The sequence below is a fragment of the Polyodon spathula genome, chromosome 6 (assembly GCF_017654505.1).
Source record: "Polyodon spathula isolate WHYD16114869_AA chromosome 6, ASM1765450v1, whole genome shotgun sequence".
Taxonomy (NCBI): domain Eukaryota; kingdom Metazoa; phylum Chordata; class Actinopteri; order Acipenseriformes; family Polyodontidae; genus Polyodon; species Polyodon spathula.
The window spans coordinates 8,748,024-8,762,194 of record NC_054539.1 but is presented as its reverse complement, the minus strand read 5'-3'; the positions used below and the strand labels follow the sequence as shown (position 1 = coordinate 8,762,194).

The following is a 14,171-nucleotide window of genomic DNA, read 5'->3' as shown; positions in this document are numbered from 1 at the left end:
AAAGATATTTACCAGGATGGTAAAGTGAAACCAGAATCATGTCATTTCCATTTCTACAATTTTCTTTCCAAGGCACAGTTTTCAGAGTAAGCTCCTGAATTTAATTTGTTTTAGTAAACTCCCTCACTTTCCCAATTGCTGTTTCTAAAAAAAGAAATGAAAACGGAGGAAAAAACTCCTGTCATTACGACTTAAACCAGACACCAGAGGGAAACAGTCGAGCAATTTTAGCCTAGAGCAGTTGGAAATAACACAGTAATAAAGATTTTCAACAGAAAGGCTACAGAGATGTACTCTTTTCCCAAAACATTTTCGGAAGAAATCCAAGCTAGTGTACTGTATCCTTGTCGACTGCATTTAAGAGAATGTTGTTGTCTGTTTTCCAACAACACATCTTGGTTTCCCACCATATCAATTACAACACTTGATTTATTTTTATAGAAAAAATAAATTGTGAGGTAGAAAAGACCTTTGGTGGAACACCAGGAATAGCACCTCGTTGAATGTTTTTAATGAATAATATAGGGGAGGAAAACATGGCACTTGGATGGAACAGCCACAGCATCTTTACTGCAAGTCTCAATAAACAGCTCATTAGGAATTTACAACCATAGTAAGATTTTGTAAGCTTACATATAATAACCATATTTCTTCTTCCATGCAACTGAATCAATTAAACGACTCAAGTTAATATTATTTAAAGCTATGCACACAGAATTCACCCAATTTGATACAATCTTGATTTTAGGGAAGGTCCTACCAAATTTACTAGAGGTGTGCTAATAATTGTCTTTAAGAAGCATTTATCGGCAGGTATTAAATAAATCAACGTGGGGATTTCAAAACAAAAAAAGGTGTCCTTCCCTCACCTTTACAATCGAGTACCACTCCAGTGCTTGAATTTCATTTTTGTGTGCTGGGGGGATTTCCACTCTATGCTGCAGGGGGAATGGCAAAAGAAAAGACACTTTTGCTTACAAAAACTATATATATTTTACTGTATCATCATTCACACTGGTGTTGCTTTAAAATAGCTTGCTTTCAGGAGACAGCTGTTCATCACTGTGAAACGGAGCACTCTCCATTGCTTTTGCCATTGCCTGACGAAGTTTTTACATGCAGCACAAGAAAAATATGCTTTTCTTTTTAACTAGCGCTCCATTTGTTTTTTTTTAAACTCTACACTCAGCCCTGTTTCCGCTTGTTTTTCACTGTTTTCATTTATGTATGTTTAACTATTGGAATAGTTTGCACTGCATGCATGTAACATATCAAATGAAAGGCCTCATAACTTCCTTTCATATTATATAACAGGATCAGACATACCATATGTGATAGAAATGAGAATATATGTAAAAAAAAAAAAAAAAAAAAAACACTGCACCATTGAACCTCAATATGAAACAAACATTGGGGGGAAAGCTGAGCTTCTAAGCTTTCCAACGATACCGCCCCTTTCAGTCTAGCTGCCACAGAGCAATAGACTCAAAATGAAACCTAAGCTGTGAACTCTGTCACATGATGAGAGGCTTAACTTCAGGCAGTTGTAGTTCCAGCTAGGAGTACCGTATACACTATCCTTACAAAGGTAACACCAAAATCTCCTGTCAGGACACTGCACTCTGATTGATTATCATATTATTGTTAATAAAACAATGAATAATCCTCTCCCAACACCGAAACCCTAAACCTAAGGTCAGTGTCCTATACTGCAGCCATTACACATCTAAAGCAGTTCATGTTTAGCAGTGAATAAGCGCAGGTGCTGGCTTCCTCAGTTGTCCTGACAGGAACATTTTGTTGTACCTTTGTAAGCACTGCGAAAAATACAGTAGCTTGGTGTTTTAATAATCTCTGTAGGATTTTCTCACACTAAAAGTTACAGATATGCAGGAGCAACTTGGAAAATGTGCGATTCCCGCGATCCTGAAAGAAACTCAAACCCTTCAATCAATGGCAATTAACTTATTCTGTGTTACTGTTAACACTTATAGTGTTACTGCCGTACTGCTGTGCCAAGGACGTAAACTGGCAATTAACTTCAAGGCTGTAAACTGACATTCTATGAAGAAGTTAATTGCCATTGGTTGGTCCTCAATTGTAAAGGTGAGAAAAGGACAGCTTTTCTTATTTTGAAATCAACAGATTAATGAATGGGTTTATTTCATTCCTGCCGATAAATACTTCTTAGAGGCAATTACGAGAATGAGTATCAGCACACCCCTAAAATTAGAGGGTGGGCTTATGTTGGGATATATTAGTTTTTTGGATCTGTGTTTGAATTTAGCCAGGGTGCTTTGGTTCTCACTCCTGCTTTGAAGAGAGCACCATATGATGATCAAAGTCAAAATTAAAGTAAAATAAGAATACACATTACCACTAAACAAATTCATATATTTTTCAATAGTTTCTGGAAACCTGGAATTCCAGGCTTCAGGCAGGAACATATGTCTTCTTCGCTGCACAATCACTTGAGATTATGTGAAAATGCGACATGCACGCATCACCAGGACAATGTAAAATTGAGAACATGCAAACATTTTTTTTTTCATTTGAAGCAGTAATAATTGTTTCCTATTAGATGTTTAAATTATTATAAGCTAAAACTTAGATGAAACCAAGTCAAGCAGACCACACCTTTTTTGTCCAGTGCAATGCTAAGAACATTGAAACGCTTGTCTACTTGACGTAGTTTCTTACAAGATTTGTACGTCAATTTCCATTCCCTAACAGTAACTATTAAGATTTCTTTGTATTTATTTATTTATTAATTTATTTTTTTAAGAAACCTACAAAGCAGTATTTCAGCTGGACAAAGCTTGATGCTGTGGTCCAGGAGCCAAGAGTATTAAGACTGGCCACTGTTAAGATAATTAAAATAGACCAATGGCAACCAACATCCATCCATCCTGAACCCATTCATAATAAAGAAACACCTGCTAATATCTCTCAAGCATTGTAGCCAGATCCTCCCCCACAAAAACCTCTAGATGAATGCAAGAAACCCTTTAGAAAGATATTCAGTATGAGAGCTCAAGTTCCAGTTTTAATAATTGTAAACACAAACAATTAGGCTGGTGAAATGTTTGATATATATACTGATTTTATTAAGAGACAATTCATGCAAGTAGCACTGAAATCCAACTTTAAATATATCAGAAGCGCACCATATCAAGTTCTAGTAAAGTAGATTCCTGTTAATTGCATAGCCCAGGTGCCAACTGTAACAATTTTATGCAATTATCAGTAAAATACAGTGCAATACATTTAATTGTTTACCTGATAACTGCATACAATTGTGAAGTGCATTTCTTTTCAAAATGCATGTTCTTTATTCTGGTTAAATGCACAAAACTCTTTGACACACAGGATATGCAATTCACAGGTATCTACTGCATGTGCTTCTCTTTTTTAAGTTAACATAATTATCATGTATGAAATTCATTGGAATGCACTATACTTGTATAATTCTTTAAGCGTAAACCTCCAGTAATATTATATATAAGAAACCATGGTTACACTGTAAAAAAAAAATCATTTTCCAGAATACAGAGTATATTCACTGATTATAAAAACACTTAAACACTGCTCTTCAACTAAATTCATCTCACTCAAATTGTATGCAGCACAGACTATGTGTGTCTAGCGGCCCTAATACCTGCTGCACACGACGTGATGCTATACTGGGCAGTCAATGCAAACCGAACGTGTGGAGAAATTCTATAGGAATCAGCGGCCGCAGTTATACCAACTGGCATGACGTCACAGCGCATCCGCCATCTTAGTAGAGGAAGGACTTGCACATTATGGAACAAAAACTTGTATCCTGTAAAATTAAAAATGTACTTTTAAAAACAGCTCTGCCCATTTCTTACCTCCAGATTGCCCTGTGCAGAAACGTGAAACCTCTACATCTGGAGGGAAGATCTCTGATCTGACAACACTGTCGCAAACTTCAATGTGCAAGCTGTGACCTTATCAATGTGGCAAAACCACTAAGACGCTACTATTTGGAGTGCCTACAAAAGTACCACGAAATGTTCCTGTCAGGAGAACTGAGGAAGTCAGCACCTCCCCTCTCTTTTTTTTTCTAAGTAACAAAAACGCTTATTCACTGCCAAACATGAACTGCTTTAGATGTGTAATGGCCTTAGGTATAGGGTTTCGGTGTTGGGAGTGGATTATTCATTGTTTTATTAACTATAATATGATAACCAATCAGAATGCAGTGTCCTGACAGGAACATTTGGCGATACCTTTGTAAGGACAGTCTGCTATTTTAGCATTTGAAACGGTCACTTTCCGGAAGTTTACGAAAAGGATTGTGGGAGGCAAAGTTTTTACTAAAACCCAGACAGTATAATTCAGCTACTTCAGGCCTCTGAGGGAAAACGACAATTCCCAGGATGCAGCACTTCTTTTTATTGCGCAAGCGTCCGGTCGAGTGTCACGCTCAAGAGAAAGAAAAAAATCGAAATATTTATTTTACTTTTAGTTTTTGGCAAAGTTTAATTAGTAATTATGTTTTAATAACCTACTTTACCTTTTTTGTTTGGTAAAACCCTTTGTCTACGGTTTTTTGTTTGTTTGTTAAGGTGTCATTCCAAAGGAAATCGTTACATATTTTCACGATTTTGACAGGCAACTAATCAATGCCATTCGCTATCATTCGTAAACAAACGACAGACTGAGAGGCCGAAACGGGAGTGTGGCATAAACCCATAGGTAAGAGATTCACGTTTTAAAATTCGTTTAAGAGTGCCATGAGTAGTTTATTCCGTACATGAAGCGTGTGTGTAAGATTGGGTTTATTGCTGATTATAATCCTGCACAAATAAATACAGCAAGGAATGCCGTGCAGTCTCCGATACTGATATATTTCCGTTGAATTATCAAAACTAGCATAATAACACAGTCTATGAAACCAAATGAAACACGTCCTCTGTGTATTATTTTGAAACGTGGTTGATATGTTTGCACGTTTTCTGCACCTTACGCATTACTACTAGTTAGATAGCCAGACTTTACGTTTATAATGTACTTTAATTCGGCGCCCTCTGCTAGCCAAACGCCCTTGTGCACGGTAATAAAAAAAACAACTAAACGTTATTTTGCTTTCCACGCACATTTCATTTGTGTGAGCTCCGATGTGAGGGGTTGATTATCAGATATTTCGGATTATTTTAACTCGCAGTCAAATAACAGTTTGTGAAGTGCGAGTCCCGTATGTTGGAGTTTTGACCCCAATTTGGCATTCAACATTGTTATCAATGGGTGACGTATTCTGGTTTTATCCGCCTTTTTTTCCCTCTCCCAGGTTCGGTGCTCTCTAACATAACCTCAAGGTGAAGGTCGTTGTATAGCTTATTGTCAGTAGTACAGATAGGGATAGAGTTTATGATCAGCAGAAATCTAAAACTAGAAGTGACTATGCCCCTCCCCATTTTTACATACTTTATTTTGCCTTAAGGCCTAATTAAGGTCAGGATGGGGTTCAGAAGTTACTTTATCATAGATACAACTGAACAGTACACTTTGGTCAGTAGGTGTTTTTTGCTAATGCAGTAAGACGTGACCTAGCGCCCTACCCACTCACACTTTGAAAGAATGGCAATTTGCTTCAGTTGCTTCAGAAACAACTGATGTACGGAATGTGCTTTTCATTTGGTCTTGTTGCCAAATTCCTGAACGGACTAAACTGTATTGTGACTGGGGAAGGACAACTAGAAATCACAATGCAGTTTTTATTTTCTATTGGACACGTTTGGATCATACAAACTACAGAAAATGCATATATTGAGTGAAGGGTTTGGTACCTTTTGTAAAAAGAAGGGGCTGTGTTCTGAGTGATATTTTGCACGATTGCAGAAAGACATCAGACAATGCCACTTTCTCCAGAAGTGTGTGTGTGTGTGTATCTGTCTTTCTGTTTTATCGTGGGTGCTCGTGCTTCTGCCATCTACTGTGCTCTGTCAGGGCTCAGTATGGGATTGTCTGTCTGGTTACATTTCAGTTTGGTCTAGGCTTTCTAGATGTTTGTTACTCTAGAACAATTTTACTAGAGTTCGGAGGCTATTTTTATTTTGAGTTGCACAACATGGCAGTGTTGAATACATGGATTCTGTACTTTTAAATATACCATAGCTTTTAGGGCTTTCACTAGTGCTAATAGGTGCAGCTGGCTCAAGACCCACTAAAACAACTACAATGTCTCTGTCTCCATGGGGATAATAATGCAAACTGGGGGGGGGGGGGGGGGGGGGTGCATGGGCATGGGCACGGGCACCTTTGCATTGCATTACATTTTCCAGCCAAAAAGGTGACCTTTGTAAAAAAAAAAAAAAAAAAAAAAATTCGAATGCAGTGTTATTATTGTTTAAATCCAGTCACTTTCTGAGAGCGGGGAAACTTGCTAAAACAGGCACATTTAAAAGCTATTGGTGGCCCTCTACTTTTCTGTTGCTAAATTTAACAAGCCCTCATTTATAAATGTCAGGTGTCAGGTTAAGGCTTGTTCTGTGCAATGTGGTTCTCCATTGCATGGTGTATGTGCTTGAAATAGAATAGTAGTCTATGTGGAATACACAGTGCCCAAGTTTAAGTGTAAATAAAGGTTTGCGTCCAAATGAGAAGTGGATCAAAATCAATACATTACAGGGTATGCCTGTAGCATTTAAATATGTATTCGTTTTAACATTTGCCTTTATCTATAGGTTGTAGATTTACTTAGTATTTTCTTAAATATTCTGTTTACTAAGTCCAGTTGGTCCTAGTCAAAATACATATATTTCATGCATAGTTTAAGTCCATAATTTTCTGAATACTGTAAAGCCATAAAATTATTTGGCAAATCACACCCATAAAACATATTTTGATCCAGAAATGTTGGCGACCTGTTGCAATAATCAAAGTATGTATTGTTAATGGAATTTGATATTGATTTGTGTTCAGCAGAGCACTTATTACAAGTCCGGTGAAGTGCATCCATTCGTACGCTATTTTACTGTATTCTGTATGTCTGTCCATACTGTCACAACAACAGGTCATTTACATTTATCAATTAGCCATTAGATACTCAGTGAAGCCATTCATGAGCTGTCAGAATTTATAACCCTAAGCTTTATTGTGTATAAATTAATGAGCATTAAAACAACTCAAACATTTGATTGTTTAGTTGGTTTTTATTTAGGTATGTTACATTTGGATTTCAGAAGGAGACAGGGTGTGGGGTGCATACTATAGTTTGAATTGTATTAAATTGTAAGGTTTTTGATTTGAAGTCGGTGAATGTAAGCACTGATGATCCATGTTATTTTGTCCACAAACCTTGTATAGCATGGAGACTGTTTGCCCAACGTGGATACAATGCAGCCTGTGCATACCAAGTGTTCTTGTGTTGAGCTGTTATAAACGGTTCCTATTTTTAAATCGGTGCTTGAAAGGAAAGAAGAGGGAGAATGAAGAGTTGTAAAAAAAAAAAAAAAAAAAAAAAAAACCTGAGGGCCTCCTATAATGAAGCAAGTTCTCGGCCAAAGTTTCACAGAGAAATAAAATCTGTTTTTATGATAATTAAGTTTAGAATTAACAAGCAACTACTCTTTTCATTATTTCTATCTCTTTCTGCAACACAGATGTTTATTACTGTTAAGGTGGTCTTATTCCTACTTGCTTCACAGTACGGCCCCATGAAGGTATTGGTGTTAGAGAACACCCTGCATTGTTTACAAGAAACATAAACCTTTGTGTTGTCCATATTGCAGCAAAGTGTTTTTCAACATAATGCTGATTGTTTAGCTATTTATTTACAAGTAATGGGTCTTCAATCAACTGAGGAATGCAGTTCTCGTTTTGGGAGCATTCAAAAGGATTGCTTTTGTAAATGCTGCACCATATTCTAGTCATGCTCCCTCCTCTTGCAAAAGGGCTTAGGCTGTGATTGAAAGTCTCATATTTTGTGAACATTAAACATGATACGAGCAACACAGGATACAGCAAAGCTAACAAGAAGTTGTGTAACATCTTTAGAAATGTGCTTCAGTTTGTCCCATTGACAAGTAAAAGGTGGGGCTTAATGAAACTAGAAATAAACTAGTTTTGGAACTGTAACGCTTTTTCCACTTGGAGAAAACTTTGTGCTCAAGCAAAAATGTTGCATTTGTCCCAGAGTGTCGAAATGAAATTTGTTTACTTTTGTCTTTCAGGAACAGCGATGACTTTGTTATGATAAAGGCAGGATGATGATGGAATGATGGTTTAAAGAGGCTGTGTTCTCTTTGGAGACTCTTGCGAAGGGAATGTTACGGTGGACGGTGCACCTGGAAGGAGGGCCGCGGAGGGTGAATCATGCTGCTGTTGCCGTCGGGCACAAAGTGTACTCCTTTGGGGGCTACTGTTCAGGGGAGGACTATGAAACCCTGCGCCAGATCGACATTCATGTGTTTAACGCGGGTAGGGTGGAATGTTTATCAAGGGAATTTACACTAACTCCCTATGGCAAAGTGGCAATTAGTAGCAGGTGCAGTGCTGGTGCAGTAATCCCAAGAACAAACAGACAACAAAGTACGGGTGAAATGGTTTGTTTAATGGTTATTGATCCAATGGTCTGATGACCAGCCAGCGAATAATAATGAGCTGGCAATACACAACAATGTGTATTGCACAGTAGTGAAAAGGGTTGCAGCCCCATAAACAGTAAGCACAGTACTAAACGCACACAATTAGACACACACACGATCACAAGTCCAAAGTGAATGCTCTCAGTGCTTGTGGTGAAGTACAATATAATACGTGCTATATTTGTGAACAAGTGGTGATAACAGTGTTAACTGTGACTAGTGCAGTGTTGATCCGGTTTTGTGCTGGCCCGTGGCGACAGCTCCGGATTTGTGTGTAGCCGTCTGGTGATTTAACAAACAAGACAATTACTAACAACACGAAAATACTTTTGCAATGCTTTCTCTGCGTCTCACACGGTCCGTCCAGTTTCTCAATATAAACCAAGCAAAGGAAAAGATTTACGATTCTCCGGCCCCTTTATGCTGTCACGCATGACCCCTTGGTAAGCGATTGCAGCTGTCTTTATTGCTTACAGCTGCTACCTCGTTTACCTTCCGGGTCAATACGTCCCTGCAACAGAGTCTCGCATTCTAGGCTGACCGACTTCCGGACCCAGGAAATGAACTGTGAGGCCAGTCCGCCCAAAGACTTCCCCTTTCGCTACTTAGTGCCCTCACAGGTCGGGAGAGAGATTTCTAACCAGAACTCATTATATTTCTGTCGCATTCCCCCAGACCCTGACCATGGACGTGAGACTGATGTACAGCACAGTGTTTTTGGTACGAAGAAACAATGGTTTTAGGAATGGTGGTTTTGAAAATATCTACTTCCCCATTTAAAGTAAAAAGATGATAGTAGGGCACCAGTGATAACATCAATATTTTATGAATAAAAAAAACTTTTGATATACAACTTTCTAAGATGGTTGTTGCTGTAAAAAAGCCCTTGGAGTTAAAACTTTATAAATCAGGCCCATTCTGTCAGTCACTTCAACTTCCAGGAGTAGAGTGGTTTACCGTACAAGTTGCAGACAAGTGAATCATTTGCGTTTTTGTTTTTTGTGTTATCTCTTCAGTATCTCTTCGCTGGACGAAGTTGCCTCCGGTACGAACCTGTGGAAGGGAACATGCCAGGGAAGTACCGTACATGAGATACGGACACACAGCAGTACTGGTGGACGATACTATTTACGTCTGGGGAGGGAGGAATGACACTGAGGGTGCCTGCAATGTGCTCTATGCTTTTGAAGTCAGTAAGTAGGATTTTCCTCTTCCTCTCAATACAGAGCGGTGCAACACATTAATGCAGGGTTTACTTTAGAAGTGTAAGTGCACTGGTTTTCAGATGTTCCAGTCAAAAGTGAAACAGCATCTTCTTTAAGCCTGCGCTGTATTAGAAAGGCCTTTATAATCTTACATTTAATATTCTAATACCACGTCTCAGTAACTTCTTGTGGTATTATTGAATTCTTTCAAATTTGCTTTATCCACTTAAGGTGACAGTGTATGCTGCATAATATAACACATTGTTCTGTCCTGTCTCAGGAAAGAGTGAAGATATATTTTATACAGCTTTTGTAAATGGCAGGTACAGAGATGCAAAATTAGACAGATATGCAAAGTACAAAGATGCAAAATAACACGCTTTTTCTTCTATTTTCTAATTGTGTAGTTGTTCTTTTTCAATAACATTTTAATTATAATTTCAGTTGCGCTCAGAGCCTCTGCATCCCACTAAACTGAACTCCTGATCTTGCATCAGATGTATAGAGAATCTTCATAAGCAACCTTTGCGTATTTGTTTTTCGGTTTCCTGTTTATCTGGCTTTAAAGGGGCAGTGTCATTCATATTGTATTTCTTAGCTGATTATATATATATATATATATATATATAATCTTGGTGTAAACCTAAGGACTGCCAGTGTGCTTCTCCTTCCCAGAATCCTATTGGAAAATGATGTTTCAGTGTGGTCGAGAATTCTCCTCTAAATATATGCTTACCCCTTTGCGGTCCTATGTTGGACCAGGTCCGACTTTACAATGTTCCCTTTCCAGGCCGATGTAGTACCCTGTCCGACATCATCAAAAAGACTTCAAGCACAGGTCTCTAATCGTTTTTTCTCTGGAAGTCAGAGCTATAGGTGCCAAATGAAGCCGAAAAAAAGGGGCATATCTGAGCAGCACACATAGCCCCTGCACCACAGATAACACGGACACAAGCAAAGAAGATAGCTGCTTCTGCATCCAGCTGTCCATGAATTTCACAAACATTTGCAGAGCTTTTTGAGATGTTATAGTAAAAAAATAATGACTTGGATCACATTATTGAGGAGGTTGGTGAGAAAATGATTGATCAGGAGAGGATTTATCAGTATGCATGACTATGTGAAAGCGGTATGTGAAAAATACTATATTAAGATATTCAATTAGACTAAATAAACCAGGTTGACTCCTGTTTCAGTGCCTGTGCAGTTGTGAGATGTGAAAACAGCTGCTGTTCGCAAAGTAATGGCCTCTATGCAGCATTGAATATCCACATAATTACAATGAGAACATTTATGAGAAGGGAACTCAATTAGATGAAACATGTTTTTTTTTTTTTTTTTATCACAGTTCAAGTGCCTACACAGGTTTTAGGAAGGAAAGCAAAATGTTACTGCTGACTTTTCAATGTTTACTGGTTTCTATCGCACTGCAATGTCATTTTCCATGCGACACGAGAGCCCAGCTGCACAACATGCTGGGAACCTGCAGTGTACCACTTGGAACATCTAAACAGCTATAACAGTTAAATGCAAGCAGACATTTCAGATATGCGTTTGTTGTCGCAAATAAAATGTTATACAACTATAAGTCATGCGACACCCCAGTGAGACTTCCCATTTAAGTAACCTCGATATTCCACTCTGGGTCCCAGATCAACCTGCAGACTGAACAATGCAACTTTATATAAAGTAGCTATTTAGTAGGGAGGAAAGGGCTAGGCCAATTGAGATAGCATCATTTATCAAATTTACTTTTAGTCATTGAGCCAGGCTCCTCTATTTAATTTATTTTATTTTCTCCATTTAAGACAATCACAGATGGTTCACTCCAAAAATCACTGGGACAGTTCCGGGAGCAAGAGATGGCCATTCAGCTTGCGTCCTGGGAAAGTGCATGTACATCTTTGGAGGATACGAGCAACTTGTAGGTAGATTTTTAAAATTGTTTAATTAAGTACACACTGTTTTATTGTATTACTGGTAAATTCAGAGAGGATGTGGGTGACATAATAAATCAGTTCTTTATGCATGTTTTGTAAAGAATTGTACATTTTTGTAAAGGTTAATTCATATCTCTACCTTTTTAAATAGGAGTTGCAGTACAGCTAACTCAAGCTGTTTAGGGAGCTTTTATGAAAAGCATTCCTTTTTGTTGTGTTTTTTTTAAATAATGAACTATTTCTTTTCCAATTGTAGGGAGACTGTTTTTCCAATGATATCCATAAGCTGGATACTACAACAATGGCATGGTCATTTATCAATGCCAGGGTAAGTGGTGTAGTGTTATTTGCACCATGTGCTTTGTGCTGGAACTGAAGAAAACAGATACAATAATTACAAATGAGCATATAGGGATCACATTATCTAACAGTGGGGGGGCTGACATTCTTAGGAAGTCAGTTCCCCCAAAACTACATTTGTAATTCATTTTATATCCTAGAGCTTGGTTATTTGCGTCACCTGGAATGCTAAATAACATTCCTTTTGTACTTAAATACGAGACAGGCATCTTCCTTTGCCAAAATAATCCTTGGATATCAATCCAATTGAGCATCTGTGGGATAAACTGGCGTAAACCATTCATGGCTGCAATCCTAAGCCTACCTCCTTGACTTACTTACAGTCGGTACTTCTGGAGAAATTGGCACAATCCTGCAAAACACATTGTTTCAGGTATCTTGTAGGGGCCTTGATAAGTGGCCAGTGAGTTCAGCAATTTTTTATTTTTTTTAAATGTGTAATTACTTATTGTATCTCACTGCTGGGTATGTATTCATTCTCTTATTTTTAATGTAGACACATAAAATATTTAAAGAAGTTGTAAAGATTATTTAAACAAAAAATGTTTTTCTCTTTATCTGTTGGTACCTAAGCTTGCCATATGAGTAGCTCTGTATTTTTTAAAAGATGTAGTAAGTGTGCTCCATTCTAAAAATGACACCGTTTATGTTCTTTAAGTCTCTAGTACTTTGTTGCCATAATAGGTAGCAGAAACATCCCTGTAGATTTAGGGTACATTATTATGTCACCCAGCAGGTGGCAGTGTTGTTTAACAAACCATAGTGCTGTACTTGTCTGTTGGAGGTATTGGCTGACATTTTGCAAAAATGTGGTTATTTATAAAAAAAAAAAAAAAAAAAATACCGTTCATATACCACGCTGGGAATTATGGGGGGAGGGGCTTAAAATCAGGGTTAAAATCAGGGTTAAAATCTGGAATCTCACATTATTCATACTGGCATCCTAGGTACACTGGGCTTGATAGTGTTGTCTTTATCAATTAGTACACTTTTCTGGCACAGATTTAGGTTTTGTCCCTGCGAAACTGTTTCATTCATCCTTAAAGGCAACCCAGGTTTTTAACTTGTGTCTTCCAGAGGTACAGTAATGATGAAATGTAAGTGATGATAAAACTTTAGTATTGGTAAAACTTTAGGCCAGTCTTGGTCTCCACAGCTTACTGTGCCTTTCATCTAACTTCTTCATTTCATGTTTTTTGTTTTTTGTTTTTGAGAACACTGTTTATTCTATGTTTACAGGGTACACCAGCTCGCTGGAGGGATTTCCACTCTGCCACAATGATCGGAAGTAAAATGTTTGTGTTTGGCGGCAGGGCCGATCGGTTCGGACCATTCCACTCCAACAATGAAATATACTGCAATAAAATTAAAGTGTTTGATACGGAAACCAACTGCTGGTTAGATTCTCCTGCCACTCCACTCCTTCCAGAGGGGAGGCGCAGTCATTCAGCTTGTGAGTACCAGGGATTTCCTTATATTGCTGTATAAACTGGTTTTTAATTGTAAATTTCTATTTTGCCAGGTGTTCATTCCTTCTGGAAGAATTTGACAATTTGTATGCTATCTTTTGTTTTAAAATAGTTTAAGTTTATATTAGTTAATCAGACCCTTTTGAATTAAACAGTCAAGCAATGTTCTTGTATTTTCAGGAGAATCTGAGCAAAATATGTTAATTGTATTGAAAACAAACAATCCAGGTCAAATTTCAAATGTAAAACAGTCATTTTGTGGACTATAATATGCATCTCTTGTATACATTAAGTATACTGCTAAAAATGTTTTTAAAATCTCCCAGTATTTTGGTAAACAATATAGTGGCAAAATCTTCGGCTATAACATTTTGGTAAAGTGTGGGGTAGACCTAGTAGAAGGGAGATCTGTTGGTCCCCGTTTTGCATGGAGCGTATACCTCATGTACCACTGCAGGTGCAGTGGAGACAGAGAGATGTAGTTCAGAGGCACAGAAAACTACAACTCCCAGAAGGCAGTGGTCTAATGAGGCCAATTGGGTATAACAAATGTTAAGTGTACAGCTGGTTACAATTAACTAG

The 14,171-nt window shown here is 37.9% G+C and overlaps 1 protein-coding gene across 2 annotated transcripts in view; it reads left to right on the top strand.

The window, feature by feature from the left end:
- The first annotated feature begins 4,437 nt into the window (after window positions 1-4,437).
- The window catches only part of klhdc3 (kelch domain containing 3), a 46,828-nt gene continuing 37,094 nt past the window's right edge, over window positions 4,438-14,171 (top strand). The window contains exons 1-6 of one of the 2 annotated variants that reach the window (XM_041251971.1): window positions 4,438-4,725; window positions 8,202-8,448; window positions 9,632-9,808; window positions 11,629-11,744; window positions 12,017-12,088; window positions 13,360-13,573. In XM_041251971.1, the coding sequence (XP_041107905.1) occupies window positions 8,295-8,448; window positions 9,632-9,808; window positions 11,629-11,744; window positions 12,017-12,088; window positions 13,360-13,573 (733 nt within the window). In that variant the 5' untranslated portion in view covers window positions 4,438-4,725; window positions 8,202-8,294. The remainder of the gene's footprint in view (window positions 4,726-8,201; window positions 8,449-9,631; window positions 9,809-11,628; window positions 11,745-12,016; window positions 12,089-13,359; window positions 13,574-14,171) is intronic. The other variant, XM_041251972.1, reaches the window with a different exon arrangement.